This window comes from Eretmochelys imbricata, chromosome 11 (genome assembly GCF_965152235.1).
Source record: "Eretmochelys imbricata isolate rEreImb1 chromosome 11, rEreImb1.hap1, whole genome shotgun sequence".
NCBI classification, from domain to species: domain Eukaryota; kingdom Metazoa; phylum Chordata; order Testudines; family Cheloniidae; genus Eretmochelys; species Eretmochelys imbricata.
The window spans coordinates 59,283,754-59,309,719 of NC_135582.1; the positions used below are offsets into that span (position 1 = coordinate 59,283,754).

General features: G+C 38.5%; 1 protein-coding gene across 5 annotated transcripts in view; it reads right to left on the minus strand.

Annotated features, from left to right (window-relative positions):
• HYCC2 (hyccin PI4KA lipid kinase complex subunit 2) overlaps positions 1–25,966 on the minus strand; it is a 95,649-nt gene that overhangs the window by 38,301 nt on the left and 31,382 nt on the right. For all 5 annotated transcript variants that reach the window (XM_077830314.1, XM_077830313.1, XM_077830312.1 and 2 more), the window contains exons 4-9: positions 16,982–17,060; positions 15,845–15,946; positions 7,697–7,876; positions 4,553–4,633; positions 1,514–1,629; positions 830–925 (exon numbers count right to left, since the gene is read on the minus strand). In XM_077830314.1, coding sequence (XP_077686440.1) covers positions 830–925; positions 1,514–1,629; positions 4,553–4,633; positions 7,697–7,876; positions 15,845–15,946; positions 16,982–17,032 — 626 coding nt within the window. In that variant the 5' untranslated portion in view covers positions 17,033–17,060. The remainder of the gene's footprint in view (positions 1–829; positions 926–1,513; positions 1,630–4,552; positions 4,634–7,696; positions 7,877–15,844; positions 15,947–16,981; positions 17,061–25,966) is intronic.

Sequence of the window (25,966 nt, forward strand, 5' to 3'; positions counted from 1 at the left end):
GTCACCCATTCCCAGCTTCTGACAAGAACCCTTGGTGGGAGTATGTATTGTGTTCTAATAGAGTAGAAGCTGATAGAAGCTATTTTGATCCTGCTGTACACTGGGGAAAACAATATCTGCATGGTGTATAATGCTTGTCAGCAATTTACAAGAAATACACTGCTGAAGCTGACAAGGCATAGCAAAAACACAGAGAAAAGGATTCTGCTGCTTCGTGAGTATGTATTTTAAAGAAAGTTTAGCCACCCGTGGCCTGTTTGTTTTAGCATAACAAGCTGGCACAAAGGAGATGATGGGGTGGGGGGAATCACAGATATTTAAGATTCTAGAACAAAAAGAAGGGCTTTATTTCAAAAAGCTGTTTTAAATACTACTCAAGCAAGAGGTCATGGAAAGGATGGGTATAAAGAATGAGAAATGATGGCACAATTTCTCCAAGTGTGGTGGTGTTATGAAACAAACTGTCAAAATGCTGTTCAAGTCAGTCATCCAAAGCAACTCAAAAGTAAATTCAACTAATATTCAGAAACAGAGGAAATAGTTGGTACACCTATTTTTGGGTCACTATAAACAGATGCAGGTTGATTTGCATTTACTGCAGGTCTTGACACACTACAGTTTTTACTATTAATGTTCCACAAAACAAAACCTAGAACTAAAGCAAATGCAATTGATATACAATCAATGCATTGTTTTCGTATGCAAGAACAGCATTGAGTTTCTAATTAAATTATGATCTGTCAAGTTACCAGAGGGGAATGAGTAAATCCATTAGCTTCCTTTGCATATTTATAACTCTAGGAATGTTCCTTAAGCATGAAATCCTCACCTGGAACCCATCCTGCAAAGTGACTGATAGGAGGAGGCAGGCATGTAGACAATAGCAGAGTTGTAGCACAGCATGAGAAAGCCAAGCACCTCAAACCTGAAGACAGACAAGAACATGAGACAAAAGAAAATACATGGATTCAGATTTTAATAGTCCACCAGAAGAACTTAAACATTGTTAATGGTTCACTCGCAGGACAAGATGGCATCAGAAATACAGTACATCAGCCAGTAGCTATCGCTCTTCCATTTTAATTCACTGACTAGAAATAGTCAATCTTAAATATTAATATTAATATTAAATATTAAATACTTTAAAAGGCATGAGATGTAACAGATTACTATCCTAATGCCACTGCATTGTATAGACGAATAAAGCAACAAGCTATTTTAGAATATATGATTGAAGACAGACATAGTATAGGAAAAGTTTGCATTTCCCATAAACTATTTCAACCTAGTGTCTATGTCTGCCAATCAGCCTTCCAGACTGCTTGGAGACACCACTGGCAGAAATGGATCCGATGGAGAAATTATTTATATCTTATGAATTAGTAACAGACTTACAAGCTCTAAATTGTAAGAGAAGAGCCAGACAGGTAAAGTACTCGCTATATACAGGTCTATTGACCTAACATTGTTTTATGCTTCAGACTAATGAAATATCTACAACTTGACTACTCACCTGTTCTGTGCAGTGAAGGTTTCTCTCTGAGGATGAAGATCACTATAAACCACCCTGATGAGGTCATGTTGACATAGGGCTCCCTCAGTCAAAGCCATGGATCCAATCGTAGAAGGCTTGGGTGGGAAAGGAATGGGGAAAATAAAAACAGGAAATGCTAGCATAGAAAGGATCCAAAACACATGAAATTTTATCTAGAAAAAGGTTCTACTTCTCTCTTGTGGTAATCTGTAAAACTGCCACAGATTATTCCTAAAATATTCCAAAGGGACACAGTCACCTTAAACCAATCATACTTGTGTCTGAAATGATTTACATAAGCGCCGCTTGTTTTAATAAAAATTCAGTATACCAGCACTGAAAGATTAGAGAAATAACATTTCATTTTCGTTACCTTCTATATTTTGTGCCTAGTCAGTTTCCCATATTGTTTCAGGCAATAATAGGAGAGAAAGCATTAAAAAAATAGGATTGCAAAACCAAGACACAGTGACAGGGAAAATCAGGAGGAATACCTGAGGCCACTTTTAACTCACATTTTAAAATTTCAAGTTGACTATGTCCCCCACAAAATGACAAAAGCAGCAGAATAATTCGGTTTCAACTACATGCAACTAGCATGCACAAATCAACACCCAAGAGCCATACTTTGAGCTTAACGCATAGAGCACGAGTCACAAAACACCCACTAATACTAAATACACTGTGGTATATCAAGGCCCTTCATTTTGTTTGGAAAACTTAATGGACACTGATTTGTGGGACTGAGGTATATCTGGTGCCACATGAAAATGGGAAAATAGTGGGGGTATGTGCTGTGAAACTTGCCTGACATCAATAGATGTCCAATTGTTGTCTGTGAAGCATGTGCTAGTGGTCTATAACAAGCTGGCTGGTCATATGAAGTGTGCTGCAGCCAGCCCCTATACAGGGATGGGGTCTGTGTGCCAACCCACTTAGTTAATGTGGTCTCCGTCAGTCAATAGTGCATGCTGTCGATGAGTTCAACTAACCAGACTTCATGGTGGCCTTAGTTCCCTTCATTCTGTGATGGGGCCTAAGCTACCGTCAGGTGACTCAGCAAGCACTGCAAATGCTAGAAGATGAAGGGTTATATGGTACTGGCTCTCTCTTGTTTCCAGTTGTTGAACTGTATTAACACACTGTCAGTCATCACTTTTCCATGTTAGAAATTGCTGTCATTGCCTTAGGGATATTATGGGATTGCAAATGGGACGAAAGGTTGTTTCCCAAGACGGCAAATAAACGGAGCACATAGTTCACAAGCAATTCCTCTAATACAGGGTTTCTCAAACTTCATTGCATCGTGACCCCCTTCGGACAACAAAAATTACTACATGACCCCAGGCAGGGGGACCGAAACCTGAACCCCACTGCCCCGGGCATAGGGGCCAAACCTAAAGTCTGAGCCCCGACACCCGGAGGAGGGAGGGGACGAAGCCAAAGCTTGAGGGCTTCAGCCTTGGGCAGGGAGGCTGTAACCTGAGTCTTGCCACCCAGGGCTGAAGCCCTCAGGTTTTGGCTTCAGCTCTGGGTGGTGGGGCTCTGAATTCGGCTTCAGCCCCAGGCCCCAGAAAGTCTAATGTCAGCCCTGGCGACCCCATTAAAACAGGGTTGCGACCCACTTTGGGGTCCCGACTCACAGTTTGAGAACTGCTGCTCTGGTAAGAAGGGGTCCAGTGTTTAGAAAAAGTTTGAGAACTTCTGCTCTACATAGTTCCAGATGCAACAACACACCTCAATACTGACCTGCAACATCCTCTATTTAAATCCTGGGTGTCTCATGTGAAAATCAAAACCTATGTTCATTTACAGTGGTTCTGTGATGTGGCCACACATCTGCTAGGGACTAGACTGAAACCACAAATTCACTTTTACATTAGTCTATGCAGGATTTAAACCCAGTTTTCAGAAGCAGAAGCCCAGTGCAGTAATACATTGCACCTTTCACCTCACACATTAGTAATTTATACAATGACAGATGTAATAGCACTGAAACTTTTGATTGTTATTCAGATATATTTTAGACTGCAAAGAGCTATGAATTAGAAGAGGACTGCGTCCATTTTTACACATAAGGGGAAAACTGGAAGGAAATAACTTACAACTGCTTTATGTCCTTGACATAGCTATTTACTAAGAAATGTTTGATTCTACCTCCAACCCTGAAGAACAGCCACTATTGGCAAAAAATCCTAGAGTGGAATCCTATTCGTATTCAGGTCACTGGGAGTTTTGCTACTGACTTCAGTGGGACCAGGATTTCACTAGTAATATCTTAGTAAGACACATTTAATATAAAAAGAGAGCCAAATAAATGAAAATCCACTTGAAACTAATTCTAAGGAAAACGCTATTAAATAAGGGCTTATACATGCACATTGTGTGCTGCAGGCCACTACAAATCAGCTCATGAGTCATAGTATGGGATCAAAGTTCTTCAGTTTCCACTTTCCTCCACATTCCCAAAGCTCCCACCACAATGCAGCATTTATGGAACATGTTTAGTGCTCCCTGCTCATCAACTACAGCACAGAAAATTCAACTGGTAATCTTGCTGGAGACAAAGGTATGGTAGCACTAAAACACAGGAACAAGCTGGAGTTGGGCAAACAAGGATTTTTAAACAGATAAATAGTACATACAGCAGAACAATGTAGTTTAATTTTTGGATCATTTTGTTTCGGTATTTGATAAGGCAGAACCATGCTTTAAATATGCTAACAGCATCCAAGCAGTAGACATGTGAAAGGATGGGAATCTATAAATCAATGAAAAACTGAAAACAAAGAACAAAACATAACATATCAGATGGAAGTATTTCATTATTCCCTTCAGGACTTACCTTCCCCATCTTCTGTTACTTCTATTGGATTAAATTACACTGTTGCAAGAATTTACCCTTGAAAGTTCAATGAAGGAAGATGCATACAGAATGTTTACCTCTAGCATTGAATGGATCCAATTTTAGTTCTTATTGGACCCAGTTCCAATTTACCACCACAGTTGCACTCTTACCTCATGGTATATTGAGGGCTTAGATAAAGAAGGGATGGTGAAAGATAAAACTTTGTTGTTCCCATCTTTGTCAGCAATTTCCTACAGCAGAGAAAGAGACACGAGGGAACTGGTTTTTGGACTCTTGTGATTATACCACACAGACATAAAAACATAAATCATAAAATAAGGCCCCGATCTTGCAAACTGATTCATCTGCACAGGCCTTTAGTGGCACTGTGCACAGGCATAAAGTCAATTGGACTGCCTCCATTATAGTAGATTGCTTTGCAAAATCAGGGTTTAAGAAAATTCACAGAAGAGTATTTGTTCTTTTTGTGACCACGGCTTTCTCAGACCTTTAAGAAAGAATTAAAAGATTTTTCTAGCCTCATCTCTAATTTATAAATCATAGAATTACATAGTGAAACAAGACTGATGCTGAAGGGCCAAAGGAATATATATGTATTACTGCAGATGAGTCATTTGCTAGCAATTGGTAATGTCTCTTGATAAACCCATCGAAGGGAAAAGATGAAAATGTGGGGACTGATTTCTGCAAGTACTGTGGCAAAGCAGTAAAGGATATATAGATATTTTGAATACAGCTTTCACATCAATAAAAGTTGCATTTGCCTATGGTGTGCTTGTGTTATAGCATAACATTTATGATTTATTAGAAGTAATCCTATAAAAATATGCCAGAGTCAGCAAATTCCATCTTTTCACGTTCTACCAATAAAATTTCTAACACACAGAGTATGAGTCACTCTAGTTTCAGTGACAATCAGCTGAAGGCCATGTATCACTTCCACTTAGCTTCAAGGAACAGTGTGGAAACTAGAGTTGGCTCCATTGATAAAGCTGTTGTCTGTCTAGATCAGGGCAGGCAAACTTTTTGACCTGAGGGCCACATCAGGTTTCCAAAATTGTATGGAGGGCCAGTTAGGGGAGGCTGTCTCCCTGCAAACAGCCAGGCGTGGCCCTGCCCCACCTCCTATCCAACCCCCGCCCCGGCTTCTCACCCCCTGACGGCTCCCCGGGACTCCTACCCCATCCACCACCCCCTGCTCCCTGTCCCCTGACCACCCCCGGACCCCCCACCCCTGACTGCTCCCTGCTGCTCCGTCCAACCTCCCCTCTCATTCCTGACTTGCCCCCTGGGACCCCTGCCCCATCCGGGAGGCAAGTCAGGATGTGGCCCGCGGGTCGTAGTTTGCCCACCTCTGGTCTAGATTTAATTAGTTTCTCAAGCACTTTTTCACTCTAAAAACCAAAACAGTAAAAAAGATAAGGAAGGATTTTTCTTTAACATAAATCTGAGAATTTTTCACAGAGAAGATATCAGAAATATTACCCTCTAGCTCAGTGGTTCTCAACCTGCGGCCCAATTAGCACCCAGCTGTGTGCTAAAGAGTGGCAGGGGCTTGCAGCAGGGTCCAGGGTCGGGGTCACTGCTTAGCCCCTGCGGCAGGGTCTGGGGTCGAGGCTGCCGCCCGGCCCTACACAGCAGGGGTCAGGGTCGGCAGTGGGGTCAGGTTGGGGTTGCCACCCGGCCCTGCACAATGGGGTCCAGCTTCATGGTCAGGTCTGCTGCTTGGGCCCCACACAGCAGGGTCCAGGGCTGGGGTCGGGGCTGCCACCCAGCCTCACTCAGCAAGGTCTGGGGTTGAGGCTGCTGGCCTGCCCCGCATGATAGGGGTCACAGTTTGCAGCAGGGTAGGGACTGTCGCCCGGCCCCACACAACAGAGTCCAGCCATTGGGGCTCCGCTCCTGGCCCCACTCTGTGGAGGGGTCTATGGGCTGGGGCACTGGGCATAGTAGTGGTGAGGGAGGATTTGGGAGGTGCTGTGGTTCTCAGCCTGCAGTTCAGGTAACTCATTGTGGCCCACAATGATTAACAGGTTGAGAATCACTGCTCTAGGTTCTTATTGACATCTGCAGGGGGGTGCCAAGATACTTATATCTGCAGCTAGAGAAAAGTGTTGTTGAGTCACTCCCCATTTCACAAGGGCTTCCTTCCATTTCAGTTTGGAGAGAATGTAGCAGTATTAGCTGCTGTGCTTATGCAGCCGACATGAGATCCAGAAGGACCAGCTAAAGTGCCCTGATGAACGCTGAAGCCAATGACAGATGCTTACAACCTACTTCAGCCCAGCAGATAAAAGTCAAAAGCTAGTACCAGATTCTGATATTGCTTACACCAGCATAAATCCAGAGTAACTTGACTTTATTGGAGTCAGTGTGGATTTACAAATGTCACTGAGATCAGAATTTGGCTCCATGTCTCACTTTCCAGGAATATGAACATAAAGCGCTCTATGCTAACTCTAACACACTGCTTAAAAGAAAACTTGTTATAAGGGAACAGAGAAGGAAAATATTTTAGGACAATTTATGCTTTAAAGCGATGTAAAATTGAAATTCTCATTACAAGAAAGGGCACAGCCTAACAATATTGATAATTTACCAGCCATGGCATATTGGCATAAAAATTAAGAATATAAATTTGTTTGAGATACATAATTTAATGTCCCTGACAGAATACTATTTTTGACAGCCTGAAATCATCCCTAAGTTTTTGACAGCCAAATTTTGGAGTCTACAGTGAACAACATTTATTATTATGATGATTTTTTTTTTATAGTCCCAGCCAAAAGATATTTCCCACCCATGCACAACTTGTGACTGAATGTTACTTTAGCCTCAATTCTTCACCTTAAAAGGTCATTCTGAGTAACTAAATAGGAGAAGCCCAATATGGAAAGACTGAACAAGCATATTGTTCAGTCCAGGCTATCAGCAAATTTCAACTCTTTAGATATTTATACAGACTTACTAAATTCTTTTAACAAGCACAGTATACAGGGCAACAAAAAATCTTAATTAAAAAATTAAATTAACATTAACCATAATATGTTTAGTGCTGCGCTGAGGCAGTAAATCTGATTTACAAGCTACCAAAGATGCTTCTAAAAACATGTTTTTTCTGAACACTCATTAAGTTATGCTTTCCTCTAGGTTAAACATACTTAAATGTAACTGCATTAATTCATTAGCATTTTTCATATTCTGCTCTGTTGATATTCCGTGCCTTACTTTATTTCTACTGCTCACTGATTATCTTAAAGCTCTTCACACCCATCCCTCCTTATCTCACTTACCAAATTGTAAATCCCAAGAAGCAGTGCTTCAATGCAACCGTTACTCTGTCTGTCCCTGCTGGCAGTAAGACGCAGATAAACCCAGATCAATTCTGGCAGGAACTGCAGCGTGAACCTCTTGAGTCGAACTTCAGAACTACGGTAGAGTTCAAAGAGCTGGTGGCAGACAGGTTCCAGGAGCTATAGAAAGAGACAAAACAGCTCAAATGCCAATAATCTTGTGTACTAAAAAAATGCACAAATAAAACCACCACAACTGGCAAAACTGGCATCGTTGTTGGCAACCTTAGAGATGCCAGATATTGAATGGGCATGGAGACTAAGTTACCCGCTCCCTGCTAAACATTGTCTTCAAGAATGGGACTGAGGTACATTGGTGAGGATTGTGATGAAGTTCGCACTACTGTGGCCATTAATGTACCTGATCTGTGGCAGAGTTTCATTTTCCAACTGTCAATATGACACCTTTTTATAAGCACCAAATTCATTTACCAGTGAGATGATTTGAGCTGTGCAGACCATAAAGTATGTTCATGTTGCAACCCCAATGCTTTAGAAAAATCTCAGGTGTGGAAAAAGAAATACTTACTAGTGAAATAAGTCTATATCCAGTATAAGGGTAGAGAGTGAATTAACCCTTTACCTTAGATTTTTGTTTGTTTACAAACAAGAAGGGGGGGCATTTTTGGTCAGTGGTGGGCAAACTAATTTTTTAACACTCTTGATTGAATTTGGTTCCCCTCAAACTGGAAGGCTTACTAGCACTAACTAGAGCTAGATTAAATGCAAGTAGCCAAGATTCCCCAAGGCCCTTATCAATTCAACTCAGTATGGACCCACAAAAACCCCTGCGTTCGAATAGCCAATTGTGCCAAACTGGCAGTTTTGTGATGTGCACAAAATGGTGAATAATTCCTTTTCACTTGTAACCTAAATTAAGATTTGAACCCAAGTCTCCACCTTGCAGAGACCCAATGAAAGCACATATATCTTAACTTTCTTTCCTGGTGAACAGACGTACCATGTGTGTCTGGGAAATGTGCTCAACTCACAGTGCAGAAAACAAAAAAAAAACCTACAGGCTTCATCTAAACCCCAACTAAAGTCAATGGCCAGATTCCCAATAGGATTTGGCGCAGGTCTTAGGTCAGTGTCTACAAGCCACTCAAAAGTTTTGAAAGTGATGGAAACTTTTTATCCAGTGACAGAAATCTGAGGCACACAGATGATAAACAGATGAAGGCAACAGACACGACACACTACTTGACCAGACCAAGGTCACATAGTAAGTTATTGGAAGAATCTAAGCACAGAGCCCAGACTCTCCTAACTAAAAGTCCCCTTTTCTAATCAGAAAACACTCCTCATTATCTCTTACTTGTATTTCTTCAGGACAGGGAGAAACACAAGAGTCTTTACATCAAATCATATGATCACTTTTTGTATGACATGAAAAACCCATGTCTTACCAACTTCAGAAAACTTATTTTATTTCTCTCTCATTCTAAGTGCTTAGTTTGCACATACAACAAATTTGCATGGAAGTAAACCTCTGTATTGCTATGTAAATATATATTCATATACACATGCACAGATTTAAATGCCTTTACACAACTAAAAATCTCAGTGACACTAAAAATTAATTCAATACAACCCCAGGCCATTACTGTCTTAAGAGTAACTGCTACATTTTTTCCAACAGAAAGGTGAGGTTAATCATTAGTTTCATTTTTAGCATACAGTACAGTATGGATGGTAAACGTACCATTTCTTAAACCATTAGTTGATTACATAAACTGTGACATCACATCCATTTAGAACATCAGTCAGAACCCTTATTATACAAGGATCTGATACAAGCACCTTGTGTAACAAGGTTTCTGGCTGACAGCTTAGTCACACTGAATGAAAAGACTTTTTATAACTAAAGCAAGAGACTAAACAAAGGATGGGGAAGACTGTGCAGCAGGAAAAGGTTAGTAGAAAAAAATCTTGTAGTTTGAAATAAAATACAGGGATTTAACAATAAATGTAAGAAATATAAGCAAGAAAGCAGAGCACCTCAAGACTCTCCTATTTAACTTGGGGTTTTCATGGCATCACAAGCCAGTCAAACCATCCGATCCCCTTGATGGAAAAACAGCCTTGTTCAACATGGTTGAATATCCAGTTATTCTATTTAGCATATTTACTATAATACTTAGCACATATAGCACATTACATGTTCAAAGTGCTGCACAAATATTAAATATGAATCCTGTTTTAATTAATATTTACTTAATGCAAACTGCTATCTACAAGAAACACTAACACCACCATCTGTTACAGTAAATGCAAAAATCTGCAGGGCAGGGACTGTTCTCTTTATTTGTCTTGTCAAATGCCTACCATATTTTCAGATGCTCAAAAAATAAAACAGTAAATAATAAAGATAAATATTGTAGAGATCGCCTTTATTGGTTCTCTTTTTAAAAATAACATAACAGGAGGCTTCTTCAGAAAAAAACTCCGCAAAAATAGATCCCCGAGAGATTAAAGTATATGGGCACATATTCAGGGGATGAGAGGTATGCAAATGCCAAAAGAAACTAGATATAAACACTGCTATAAACAGTATTTTTATTATGTTATAGGTTGTTTTCTATTTGAAATCGGATTGAGCCTGAACCAAGTCCCATTCAAATTAATGGAAAAAATCCCACTGATTGTAACAGAAGTCATATATGCCCAGGCATAGAAGTGACCGGTTGAAATGCATCTTCCATTATCAACTTTTTAGTTTTGTTTCAGGTTGAAGTTTTTACATGCTTGGTCTCATTCCGGAGGCTAGATATTGTGGGAAGATTCAGCAAAATCCACTCAATTGTGTTCCGCATATATAAATAAATAAATAGCATTTTAAAAATCCTTCAATTCCTACACGTTGCAGTCAGAAATTTGTGCACACAAAACTTAACAATGGCTGAACAATTTAGTTCAAACTGGGCTTCATTTTGCAAATCTCTTGTAAGTAGCTGTTATAGCATTATTAGTGTGCTTTATAGACCAATATGAAGACATGGTCATTGCGATGAAGTACTTGAAACCTAGATGATTGTAAAGTTATGAGCATGAGAAAAATCAACCTGCAGCAGGATTTTCAATTACTTTTCTTTGACTGATCTATAGCTTACAATACAGGGGGAATGGCAGAACAAACATCTCTCTTTGTGCCTTAGCTAGTCTGCTTCCCACGGGGTCTGCAATGAGATGATTAGAGTCTATGGGCTTGTCTTCACTACCCGGGTAAGGTGACCTAAGTTACGCTACTCCACCTGTGTGAATAATGTGGCTTAGACTGACTTACCCCGGTGTCTTCACTGAGCTGCATTGACACGAGACGCTCTCCAGTCAATTTATCTTAATCTTCTCGGGACGCTGGAATACCAAGGTCAACCAGAGAGCGCTCTGCTATCGATTTAGTGGGTCTTCATTAGACCTGCTAAATCGACACCCACTGCATGGATTGCAGCAGCCTCGCTCTCAGCAATGAAGACAAGCCCGCAGAGTAAAAAAGTTCAAAAGAAATGGGTAAGATGGGGAAGTGGAACATTTGGTAGAAGTATTTAGAGAGGATATCTGACTGGATACCAGGAGACCTCAGTCCAAGGCTGATAGGTTCCAGAGGCAACAAGCCAAAGAGTTCCAAATTATGGAATTTATAAGTTCTATTTACAAGAGTTATTTTTATCTTTTTTTAAATTAAATATTCCATGTCCTTCCTGCCACCCAAATTAAAAAAAGGTTGCGAAATCAAGCACTCAGTCAAGAAATGCACAGTTAAGGCTATACCAAACCAATAACCATCCTCTTTTCCTCATGACTTAACAAAAGGACTTTTATATCTACATAAAAGTCAGCTAACACAATACATACCGTAATACAAAACGGAATTTCTTATACAAACTACAGTAAGTTACATAACAGTGCAGTTTTCATATCTTGGTTTAATTTTTTACATCTCAGAGCAGTGTACAACACAAACCACGTTTTAAGGAAGTTTGTTCATTTTGTAGATCTCACTGACTCTTAACAATCAGGACAAATCTTAAAGCTGCATATGCATGACTGCGTGTACTATACAAGATAAGGTTACATAAGAAATTCCAGTATTATATCATGATAGAAGGAATGACCTTATTTTAAGGCATAAGCATAAATGGGGAAAGTTAAAAGAAATCAGTTAATGTCTGTAAAGCACTTTGAACACGGGAAAACACTGGATATATGCTTTTTAAAAAAAAAAAATTAAAGACTGAGCTTTCAATGTTAACTCTGGATGTCTTGGTCTGAGTATATGATTTCTCAAGTTCAACACTGCATTAATGTTACTTTTTGCATGGAGTAGATATGGATTTCCGTTAATTTACTTGGTCTTGCACCTGCTCCATACCCATCAAACAAAAAAAAATTGTGAACTGTCAATGAACAAATTGTACCTTTAAAAAGGAAGGAAAATATCAAGTGTACCATTTACACATTATTTGATTAAATAAGCCACTTCTGAACACTCTTTGCTCTCTTTATTTAAATACTTTATTTGAATACTGCCCTTCTCAATATTTTCACTATATTAAGACCCATGAGGGAATTTAATACTTTTGCAAAATTAAACTAACTTTACTTGACATTAATTTCTCAGTATAACTGTTGTCCCTGGAGAGCAAGCATTTTGAGCATGATGAACAGCTGCTGATAAAACACACACCTCTGAAGGACAATACTGTTGTATTTGTTAACCTATTATGGAGCCAGCAGTCTTTGAGAGATTTGTTTTTAAAGCAAATTATGATGGTAGATCGTTTCAGATAATTTTAAACAATGGTGCAGCCATGATGAGGCTCGAGTTATGGTAAAAATTTATATACCCCTCTTCATGAGGAAATACATTCCCTAATTCCTTGTACCAGATTTTTACTACTCATATGGCAGAATAATAGAAGTCTACAAGCAAAAAACTTATCCTCTTGCTAACATAGAATCCTACAGTCCTATGAAGATCCTACCTCCTAGAACTCGGTATTAGTGCAGCACTGAACATTGTAAAAGAGCCTAATGTGTTGTTATATTTCCCTTATGTAGAATAAGCTTGGAAGAAATATGCTAAGGAGAGTCTTGCCACCTTGAAAGTCAAGATTTTAGCTGACATATTTGGAGCAGATTCTGATCTCAGATGCATGTATTCCTCAATACCTGGGCAGAAGCCATTGCAGTGGATTTAGGTTTTTTAAAATTTATTTTAGGGCTGTCGATTAACTGCCATTAACTCACGCAATTAACTCAAAAAAATTAATCGCGATGAATCAGTTTTAATCGCACTGTTGAACAACAGAATACTAATTGAAATAAATAATAGTTTTGGATGTTTTTCTACATTTTCAAATATTTTGATTTCAATTACAACACAGAATATAAAGTGTACAGTGCTCACTTTATATTACAAATATTTGCACTGTAAAAATGACAAACAAAATAAATAGTATTTTCAATTCACCTCATACAACTACCGTAGTGCAATCTCTTTATCGTGAAAGTGCAACTTACAAATGTAGATTTTTTTTTAATGTAACTGCACTCCATAATAAAACAACGTAAAACTTTAGAGCCTGCAAGTCCACTCAATCCTATTTCTGAGTGTGAGAACATGCGTTCACATGGCACTTTTGTAGCTGGCGCTGCAAGGTATTTACGTGCCAGATATACTAAACATTCATATACCTCTTCATGCTCCAACCACCATTCCAGAGGACATGCTTCCATGTTGATGATGCTTGTTAAAAAAAAAAAAGTGTTTTTTAAATTTGTGACTGTACTCCTTGGAGAATTGTATGTCTCCTGCTCCATGGCTTTACCCGCATTCTGCCATATATTTTGTGTTATGATAGTCTCAGATGATGATCCAGCATATGTTGTTTGATTTAAGAACACTTTCAGTGCAGATTTGACAAACACAAAGAAGGTTCCAATATCAGATTTCTAACGATAGCTATGGCGCTCGACCCAAGGTTTAAGAATTTGAAGTGCCTTCCAAAACCTGAGAGGGATGTGGTATGGAGCATGCTTTCAGAAGTTTTAAAAGAGCAACACACTGATGCAGAAACTACAGAACCTGAACCACCAAACAAGAAAAATCAACCTTCTGCAGGTGGCATCTGACTCAGTTGATGAAAGTGAACATGCGTAGGTCCACACTGCTTTGGATTGTTATCGAGCAGAACCTGTCATCAGCATGGACGCATGTCCTCTGGAATGGTGGCTGAAGCATGAAGGGACATGAATCTTTAGCGCATCTGGCACATAAATAACTTGCGATGCCGGCTACAACAGCACCATGCAAATGCCTGGTCTCACTTTCAGATGACACTGTAAACAAGAAGCAGGCAGCATTATTTCCTGCAAGTGTAAAAAAAACGTGTTTGTCTTAGCGATTGGCTGAACAAGAAGTGGAACTGGACTTGTAGTCTCTAACGTTTTACATTGTTTTATTTTTGAATGCAGGGGTTTTTTTTGGTACTTTCATGATAAAGAGATTGCACTACAGTATTTGTATTAGGTGAATTGAAAAATAGTATTTCTTTTGTTTTTTACAGAGCAAATATTTGTGATCAAAAATAAATATAAAGTGAGCACTGTACACTTTGTATTCTGTGTTGTAATTGAAATCAATATATTTGAAAATGTCGAAAACATCCAAAAATATTTAAACGGTATTCTATTGTTTAATTGCGATTCATTTTTTTAACCACTTGACAGCCCTAATTTACTTAGACATGAGTCAATTTTCAATAATACAACATTAGAGTCAGACCCTTAAAATGGATTCTCCTTTTGAAGTTTTGGTTCTTGATAACTTTTACTCAGTGCAATCAGATGCTTTTTTTCTAAAAAGTGTAAGGGAAAACCGGTGAAACATTCAGAGAAACAGATGGCAAGACAGAGAGGGACAGCAGAGGCAATAGTACTGTTACAATTTACAACAGTTTCAAGATTAATTCCAAGCCTCCCAGTCTGAGAGGAAAAGAGAGGTCAGTATATAAGCTTTTAGTCCTACGGGAAAAGCAAAGCAGCGTTTTAAAATCAAGCTGCTTGTTAGAAAGGATTACCTGAACTTCTTCAAACTCAATCCAGTAAACAGCACAGGCACTCTTGGAGGCTGTATCTGAGAAGATAAGAAGCTACTTTCCTGTGTATTCCTCACATTTTAATTTAAAAGCACATGAGACGAGAGATGATAATCCTTCCTGACTCTTTTGATGCATGCTATATAGAAGTGTAAGTTAGGGTGACCAGATAGCAAGGGTGAAAAATCAGGACGGGGGTGAGGGGTAATAGACACCTATATAAGACAAAGCCCCAAATATCGGGACTGTCCCTATAAAATCGGGACATCTGGTCACACGACATAAAGTGGCAAGTTTGTGTAATTTGTTCAGAGTGTAGATTCATCCATAAGACTTTCCAGTAGTTCTTTCTCATCCTCTCCCCAGTATTCTATGAAATGGAAAGCTTAATTCTATGTTAATTGTCCAAGTCATGAGCCAGATTCATAGGTATCTTTTTACTGTATATACTTAAAATTTGATTCTGATTCCACTCTCAGTTACACCAGCATAAATCAAGAGTAATTCCATGGAAAACAATGGAATTACACAAATATAACAGTAGTGTAAATGAAAGGAAAATCAGGCCTATTCATAATTTCATACTGGGGTAGGACATCTGTTCCATTCTCCTTGAAATAATAAATTATGAGTGAACAAACTAATTTGGCTTGAAGAATTTTATTTTAAAGAGTACTTTGTCTCAGCTATGGCTAACTGGCTTCCAAAAAGCAGCTCACACTGAGTTGCAACCTAAAACTTGTTATGTCACAATGACCAGCCAAACCCAGGAGCAGTGTTCAGTATACTTTTGAGAGCAACTGGTTTGCCTTTTAACAGAAAGAAATATTCAGCAACTGTCAAAAATGAGGAAGAGAAAAAGGGGCAAAACAGAGAAAGAATATTCTCCCTGCATCAATCCCAGGTTAGAACAGCAACAGACAGTTCTTAATTACTATGATTTATTTAGAAAAAGAAAAAGGAAATGCCTTCTCTGGGAGTCTCCTACCTCATTATTTGGGTCCTGAATAACCTTATAAAGGGCTGGCACCAGTGATTTTTTCCGGTGCAATGTTGATGCATAACTGGAGATTTGATTTTCAGGTAATGCCTAAAGAAAGAGATATAGACAGCAGTTACTATAATGAGTAGTTAATATGTAAGATTTCATATATTGATAGACATCTACGAACATGTTAAATCCAGTTCTGATTACATTAAACACAGCAACAGCAATCCCTGAGCTTCAGTCAAGAATAATTCACAACTTAGTACACTAGTAAAGGTGGAATTCTGTCCTTTCAGTACTGATTAAAGCAAGCAAGCTATCCATAAACCTGACAATGCTGGGACCCAATCCTGCATTGTGCTGAATGCTATGAATATTCATCAATTTGTGTGGTAGTTGAGGACATTCAGCAACTTCTAGGACTAGGTCACTATACAGCTCTAGGCTGCTCCGTATTAAAATAATTTGCCACAAACCCGCTTCTCTCTTTCCCTGTTCAACCAGGAACTTTTCCAAACCTTATATAAATTTAAACTTTTTTTTTTAAACTTAGGATAAAGCCTCAGATTATTAAAAGTGAAAGTATTTTAAAAATCCAATTTACTTGTCTCTATGTGCTGTTTTATTTTATATTTCTCTCAGCTCAATAAAGGAAGTTTAGGTTTGGTTTACAGTCAAGACACTTTCACTTCCTTAGTGATGTAAAGCATCGATTTCATCAAAGGAGGGCATTTTTTTTAAAAACTATTTTCACTGGAGTTTTTTAAATTGTGGAAACACTCCTATTAATCTTAGATTTTATAAAAAGTTGGTTAAGTTTTTAAATTTTGTGATCAATTTGACAGTATCCCTTTAAATTCTATCAACTTGATTTACAGTGTGATGTGCTTTGAAGTGAGATCTGCGAAGCATGCTATATGCTCTGTACTATTATAATAAATATTTGTATTCCAAATTGTGCTTTTTATATTAATACCTTTATATAAGCATCTATATACTACACATTGTGCAGCAGAACAAATACAAAAGATTAAAAATCAAAATAAGCTTTTACACTTTAAATGTTTAATCATTAGCATTCTTAACATTATATGCCATTAAACAACATTATAATGGTCATACACCTACTCAGCTGACCTTGAATTCTGATAGCCATTCTTCCACCACACCACGTTCTGATCCCAGCATTTTCTTACAGTTTATTCTCCTTTCTTACCTTTCGGAACAAGAAAGAGAAGCTCAAAAGGTAGAATGCACTTCTGGCAACAAAGCATAGTTCTGTAAAACCCTGTTCTAAAGGGGAAGACCGTTCCAATATCTGACTGTTTTATTTAACATCAAACATTACCAGATGTTGTAGTTCTGAAAATTAGTCCCGTTTTATAATGATTTTTTTAAAAACTGTTCTCGTGATCCTCCTAGACATAAAGCTACAGTACTTCAGCGGGTCAGAGAGACTCAGTGCCTCAGGCCAAATTGCACATTATCTAAGACAAACACAGCATCCATCCCTGTGCTCTTACCAAATATAGTACAAAGAAAAGACAACTGGAACAACTGAAGAGCATCATGGAATAAAACCATGTGACAGGTTGTAATGACAACTCTGGATATGGCACAAAGTAAACACAATTTCATAAAAAATAATATAATATCTTGGAAGTCATGATGGCAGTATATTTTATTTCTTAAAGCTGTTCTGGAAGAATTGTGAAGTTTCTCTTTCAAGCTGAAACACTGAAGATCTATTTTAGCAGTAAGCTGTATTTTTCAGAAGGCTAAACATACAAAGCATACATATTAGTTTTTTTTTAAAACCACACAATTACTATTATTACTTTCCGACCATATAACAGTTTTATTCTAGCATCTAGAGTTCAGACAAAAAGAGTTCTCAAGCCAAAACCACAGAGTTTTATCATGTCCGCTACTTGCATAATATTTTGAAATAAACACCCTAGTCTTATTAGCTGTCTCTATTTAAGTACAATATTTAAGTTGCAGCTGTTTTCTTAAATTAATGTAAGGTTTAGTTATGTAGTGTGGATTTCTGATGTATTTAAGCATCTAAATATTCATATTAAATGGATTCTTTTTTTTTCTTTTTTTTAAATAAAGGGCCCAGAACTGAGCCAGTACATTACATGAACTTTAAACTACCCAAATACAATGTTTAACACAATAGAGGGTGCATTAAATAAAGACATCATTTCATAAGCACCAAGATCAATCCTTCATTGGCAGAGGGCTGGACACGATGACCTAATACATTCTTTCCCTCTCCAATTTCTATCATTACTTTCTTTTTATTATAGTTTCAGCACACAGACATTTAACCAGAGCTATGCTAAGCATATTCACTAAACTACTGTTACATTTAGAAATTGTTGTGATGTGTCAGCTGCAATATTCTGACCCACAGTCTTGCATTCGGGTCCAAAACCACCATTACTAATTTGCCTTTTCACAGGAAGACAAGTGTTGCTGCTAAACAGAAATAAAACAGACAATAGGAAAATGTATATAGTATATACTAATAGATATGAAAATAGAATGTCACAGAACAAAATATTGTGGAACTATCCATTACTTTAACACCTTCACTACAAGAAGAGATCTCTCTCTTAGAAATACAGGAAAATAGGAAATCTGGCCAGTATAAAGCCCAGTGCACAACTATATTTCTGTAAGGCTATATAGCAATAGCTTGCAGTCTTCATAAGAGAATCTGTATAGTAAAAATATACAGTAATAATGTATTCAAGTTCAGATGAACTGCAATATAGTTTAGAAGTGCTTTTTTTAATATATTATGGAAATTCTTGCTGGAAAAATCCCGAAGATCGCTGATGAATAGATTTCTCAATAAATCATAACCTTTCGGAAACATATTGCTCATGCCATCATAGCTTCAAAGGGAAATTATAATTAAAGCAAGGATGAACAACAAAAATTCATGGCTAACAAAACTTTTGCAAACCTCATGCGCTAACTTATTTCTTTTTCACTTGTAAAGGTATAAAAGCAGTTAGATACAGGAAGTCAAACAAAAAGGTAGAGACAGTCATAACATTTTCCAAAATAGCTAGTACGTATAAACTCCTTAGAGTTCTTGGTAGTCCAGTTTAGATTTGCACAGAACAGGAGGTTAAAGGAAAAATGTTTCACTTGAGCTTATTAATAAATGGGAGTAAACAACTGAAATTAATCTAATTAAATTAGATTTAAAATATATTTTGCCATGTCATTTGGAAAAGGCCCTAACAATAAACGATAAACTGTTCTTCCAAATATTCGTGTTGAGACTTGACTTTTTTTCTCTCCCTTCATTTAAATTTTAAATACCTTCTTTAAATATTTATTTACAGGTATTTCAAAATATGTTTTCACCAGGGATATCGGACACAGGCTCAGACAATTAATGTTTCTGTTACGACTTAAAGAATTTAAATCAACACCAGTACAAAAAATTATAGAGGAATCTGCTGCCAGTTAAGGAATCCAACCTCTCTTTCCCTATTCCACTGTTTTGCCCTACTCCATTTAGCAAGTTGATGTTTCTATTTCTTATCAAATACAAGTCAAAATGGCTATGCCGTCAGCACCAAATATCATGGTAACATTCATACAGTTCTGAGAGTAAGATTTGTTAGCTGATTTGAACTCCCTCTGACACTTCGCTTTAAAGAACCAAAATACTACATGACTCTCCAATATTTAACAACAGCTAACACTGTTTTAAAATTTGTAAGTGAAGGAGTCGAGGATTTAATATAAATCCCTTTCTTCCTGCCTCCTCCTCCCCTATAAACTCTCAACCACCAAATGAGGTTGCCTCAAAATAAATCATGGGATTTAACCATAAAATAATACATTTGGGGTTCTATTTATTTGCCTTCTGATTTTTCAGCATTTAGAATTCAGGTTTTCAAGCTTTGCTCTGCAACCATAAGGGCTAGTAATTTATATATCAAAACTGAGATTCTCCTGTAAGGAAATGACTCCAGGAACTGGAATTTTTGGAAAAACATCAAATATTGAGAGAAATTGGCCCTTTAAGGAATAATGTATTCAATCTAGTGAATATGGGAAATTTAAGTATAGGATTTTGTTGTTTATTTTACTTTTACAAAGAACCAATTACAGTACATTGTGTCAGGATCAGGGCAGCAGGAGTCTCAAAATCTCCAGTCTGAATTCAATATAGGTTAGTAGTGATCCAAAGTAATTACTGTCTGAAAATAGTTTAGTAGTATAAGTTAAATGAATGGGTGTTTTGAAACCAGTCTCTAGGGAATGTCTATATCACAGAAACCACCACCATAAGTTGGACCCTTGTTGACAGACACAGTAGATAGGTCAAGGATTGCATTGACATGGAGACACAACTACCCTCATGTTTAGAACAGTTAATTTACACTAACGTTGAGTTACATTGACTGAAAGATTGAACTCACTCCTGGCTAAACCAGATGTATGAAAATAAATAAAACAAAACAAAAATTATATCAGTTTCCAGTGCTGTCAATAGGCACTTTTTAGGAGCTTTTTTTTTTTATGATATTGATATTTTAATGGAGCACAGTGGGATGATGTAGAGACTTTGATCAATTTTGTTACTAAAATACTCACAAAATATGCACAATGATGCTAGCAGGGATTTTTGCAAATTGGAACAGTCCCTAAACAGAGCTTCCAACAGATGCATTAAGCCAAATTAACATGCTACCATAAAAATTTCATTCTGAAAAACAACCTGATGAGCAATTAAATTAATTTTTATTATACAGCTCTCTGTTAAAAAATACTCTTAAGGCAGCAGGTCTGTTCAAGACAGCTACTACAAATGTAGCTGACCAGATGCTTTTGAAATATTATTATTGATAATATTTAGCCTGGCTACCATGCCTTTTATCTGACAATCTCAACGTATTTTACTATTAACTAATTCAGACTCAACATTCCTGCGAGGCAGCCAAGATTTATATAGGAAGGCATGGAAATGCTCTGATAACCTAGGCAGATAAATTACTACACCTACACAGAAAACCAGCTACGTGGGAGATAAAAAGAGATGGTTATCAGTTCACAGCAACAAAATGAAAGAGTTTAGGGCAGGAAATTATGAAGAATCTCTTTTCTAACTAAAATTATTGAGAAAATGTAGACAGGAAGAATGCTGAATTTATTCAGGTCACCATGTTTAAAATACTTACACTCTTATAAAAAAAAAATACCAAGGGGGTTTTGAAGTGTGGCTTGCTCCCTTTTGATGTGTTTATAAAAATTCAAGAGGTTCGTGAGCAATAACTTTTTTTTTTTTTTTTTAAGCTTTTATTAAATTCACTTTTTCCCCTAGGTGGCCCAACTTCCTGGCTGCACCTCCATGGTGTAGCAGCTAGATCCTGCTTGTCAGGCAGAGTATGGGGCTGAAAGTGCTGAAAAAGAGCAGCAACAGCTGGAGCAAATTTGCCATTTGCTGTCCAAGAGAACAATTCAGACGCTGGCACAGTCAGTGAGCCACCAGTGGTAGGAGAGGTGCAGGAAACCTTTGTGGAAAAGGAAAAAAAAGTGTTGGGGGCTGCTGCAGGAGCTAATGGTCACCCTATTTGTATTTGGGAAAGGAAGGAAGAGAGATGAGATGCATGAATAAAGCACTGAGATCAGAAGGGGAAGCCACTGAGCAAGAGAATGGAACCCAAAGGGAGAGATCTGCTATTGCTTTCTTCTTTTTCCATCTCCTTTCAGCTCACCCTCTATATTTACCTGCTCAGTCAGTCACTTCTTTACACGCTGGCTGCCAGCTAAACAGTTTTCCTTTCCTGGTCTTACTGAGCTCCTTGCTCAGTGGCTTCCCCCATTGGCCCCAATGCTTTTTAGAAGCTGTGGAATCACATGCTTTTAGAGCCACATGTCCTAGGTTCAACTGCTACAAATGACCCATACAAGATTGTTATTACACTAGTCATCCCATCAGATGATTTCTGTTATCAGTAGTGAAGCACAGAAAACAAAGTGCAAATTTGTTTGAAGACAGCAGGATAAAGGCCTCAAAATAAAATGTTACTGCATGTGATAAAACTCCTCCCACTCCAACCTCCCCCACAAAAGACTCTTCACAAATCTTTGGGAACCCTGGGAAAAATATAAAAAATACAGTATAGCCTTTAGGAATACCAAGTGAGAAAATAAGCTATATAGGAGAGACAGCTTTTAGATCTTTTAGATAACAAAAGAGCAAGAAGTAGAAATTAATCATTACAAAGAAAGAATTCTTTCCTCAGCATATACAGTTCCCCTCCAAAATACCACAATTGATAAATTATCCTTTTAACCATTCCTCTGTGCTAAATGAAGGATTTCCTCAATTTCTTTATCACAAAAAGCATAGCTGACCTACAGTATAGGAAGACAAACTTTAATACTCATGGCTAGTAATAGCAGGCTAGACACGAAAAGTGGAGGAAGTTTTAGATCATTGTTAGGTGAATAAGGGAAGGGACAAGCATTGCATTAATATTAACGAAAACTGGAAAAAAGCTTGGTAAAATGTACATTAGGTCAAGTATAATCTTAGTGTTGTAATAATGGAAGAAGGGAACTTTTTTCTGTGTACAAAGAATATAGAACAAATTGATTATGGTTACATTCATTTATTAATACAATTGTCTGACATTGCATTTATGCTGAAAATTAGTCCTGGTTGGAGCTAGTGAGATTATATTTTAAGATTTTAATACTGTTCCTCAACACATAGGTTAATCATTATAGAGCTGAGTACAGACTATTTAACATGTTTACCATTGACCAGAGGCATTACGAACACACACAAAGACTTTAATAAGGTTTGTGCCTTGTCACATGTATTAAATATCCTCCTTTTCATTTTCAACTCTTTTGTTTATGGTTCACAGTAAAGAGATTGTGTGAAATCTCTTATCCCGAAGTTTAAGAAGGCTTAAAAATAAGTGTAAGGAGATTGGAGCCTTTAGGTATTAGGACTGATTTAACACAGACCTCTCATATTCACAGGAAACTCACCTCTCTCTTAATGAGCAGTGAAAGGAACTTGGCATCATTCAAATAGTTTCCCTAATACAATACTTTTTCTTTCCCAAATCAGGATATTCTTGCCCTGGCCAGGGAGTAAAGGAACATGTTGTACAGTTCTGTAGCCAGCCTGCCAGACAATGCAGCAGTGACACTTGTGAGCAGTGGCGCAGGAAAGACTGCAGAAGTGTGGGGTGCGGATCAAATTTGAGGCAGCAGCATTGTGACCTGACACATGGGTTTACATTTGGCTTCCACTTCTATAGAAAAACTAGAGGGATGGCCTTCCCCTCCAAATAAGGACACTTACAAGTCAGCCCTGCATATTCAGTAACATCCCAGGCAGTGTTCAGAATTACATGCATTTGTTCAGAGCTCAGACTTCGGCCCCTATGTGAAGTTGTAGAGCCACTGTACTGACTCACCACAGAAGCCAGATCAGATGGAGTGTTAACTCCACTTCAGGGATATAAAAGAAGTCTGAGGGTCACAGAGAAAGGAACTAGAAAGAAAGAAAGACAGGAAGAAACTCTGGCTATGGTTTGCATGTTGCTCTAGGACAGGGATCGACAACCTTCGGCACGTGGCCCATCAGGGTAATCCACTGGCAGGCCGCGAGACATTCTGTTTATGCTGACCATCCACAGGCCTGGCCCCCCACAGCTCCCTGTGGCTGCAGTTCGCCATTCCCAGCCAATGGGAACTGCAGGAAGCGGCACGGGGGAGCTGCGGGGGGCCGTGCCTGTGGACAGTCAACATAAAAAAAATGTCTCGCTCGCTGCCTGCCAGCGGATTACCCTGATGGGCCGCGTGCTGAAGGTTGCCGACCCCAGCTCTAGGATATAAAACAAAAGCTCACTCTCCTCCCCCTCCTATTCTGCTATTAGGTGGGTGGATAGAGGGAAAGGCACAGAAATGGCCTGGCAACTACATCCATTCACACTACCGTCCGGAGTTAAAAAGTAAGTTCCTGGTCTCCCTGGGAATGGTGAAGAATAACGTTCCAGATTCTGAGCTGCCATGTGAAAGAAACCCTTACTGATACTGTTTCCATGGGGAAATTGGGTCAGTAATACCATAAAACAAACAGCTGACCCTCCCCTTCCCCTCTCAAGCACTTCCCATCTGCACCAGACCAACCTTCCCAGAGCCCTTGAGGGAGCACCTCTAACTTCCCTCCCCCCCGCCCGCCACCACTGCCACCAGCCTGACCCTCTCAGAGCCCTCGAGGGAGCCCCCTGCCTTCTCCAGCCCAGTCCTCCTGGAGTCCTTGCCTCCCCCATCCCACCAGCCTGACCCTTCCAGAGCACCTTCCTCCCCCGCTCTTTACTTTACCCTCTGGGCTAGTGAGCCTCTCACCCTCGGGATGATGGGTCTGTCCCACTTCTGGGATCTGGCTGCTCCCCCAGCACCAAGAGGAGCCACTGCTGTGGTTTTGGCAGCCAGCAGATGAGGGACCGGCACACAACACAATGCAGAGTGGGGCCTGGTTGTCACATTGCGTGTGGTGTGACAAAGAACAGGACCCGATACTGGCCAGGTCACAGCACACTTCCTCCCAGACAGGAACGTGTTCAATTAAATAAAAAAAGCCTGGGGGGAAGGGCAGGACGAAGAGACAGCCCTCTATTTCTGGCACCTATGCTTGTGTGCTCTGAACACTGTCCCATCCCAGACTCTGCAGCCAGAAGGAAGGCAATTAAGAGTGTGCTGGGATGGGATCAGAACAATAAGGCAGAGTAGTATGGAAGATTTTGGGGGCCACATGAGGCATTTGGAGAGAAAAAGTGTATTCTAAGAAGGTTAAAATGGTAAAGGGAACCAAGCAACACAGATGAAAATAAAGTCTGTTACACATTAAGTGCCTTTCCTTGTGGAAATTGTATATAGCCTAGATAAAGATGATTCAGTATTCCACCAGGGATCCTTGAAGTTGTGTCATTTCCCCCCAACCTCTATATTGCTGCAGGAGACTTTACTTGTGCGCCGGAGTAGGGTTATTTCTTAAATCTTGCTGTGGAAAAAGGGGTAAACATTTGTTCATGGAGCAATGGATGCTTCAGAAGTGCTGACAGATAAGATGTCTAAATAAAACTAGAGACACAGAGTGGCTGCATCACTATTATTCCTTTGACAGGACCTTAAAACCTGGAGCTGAAAAAAAAGTCTTACTTTAAGGAAATGAGAAACAGAAAGTACTTTATGAGGGATCTGTACTTTAAAGGGTATTTTGGTCACTCACAAGTGTTTCTAAAGAGAGAAAAGATGAAACAATGCAAAATATCTAGAAGTTGTGAAGGGCCGGGGATTTAATCTGACTTTTCCCAAAACCTATAGCATTCACCAATTTGGAAAATCTCACAGATGTCATCTACCTCCTTTGAACGACAAACTCTTTGTTCTGAAACACTTAGCCCTTCTGCAAGGAACAAAACCATAAATAAAAAATTTCAGGAAAAGGGAAATTAAAAGAGAGAGAAAAGGAATAAAATATTAATGTTTGGTTTTAACCCTGCAAACCCTTATGCATGTGCTTAACTTTACTCAGTGGGACTACTCACATGCATAATGTTGATCACATGCATAAGTATTTGCAAGATCCAGGTCTCAGACAGTAATAGGACAGTATTATAAACCAAAAAAAAATTGAGAATTAGGAAAGAAAAAACTGAAGTAGGTACAGGGTTAAAAATATTAAATGAAATCTAAATTTTTGTATTTGTTTTAAACAAATATTTAAATATTTTCTAAAAAACGTGCTCTAGTTCAATAGGCTTGATACAATAATTACTGTACAATTCTATGGCTGGAATTATACAGGAGGGCAAACTAGATAATTACAATCCTCTCCTCTGGTCTTACCAAAAAAAAAAACAAAACAAAAAAACTATGAATCTATAATCCCCCTTCTATTTTGATTTTTGTTGGAAAATTTTTGATTTAACAGGACAACTGAGAGTTTGATAAATGGAAGACATTAAAGTAGAAAAAAAATCCCAAAATTGATTTTTTGAGAACATCAAGGCATATTTCTTTGGGACTTTGCTTGTTTGAATTGGACTACTCATGGCA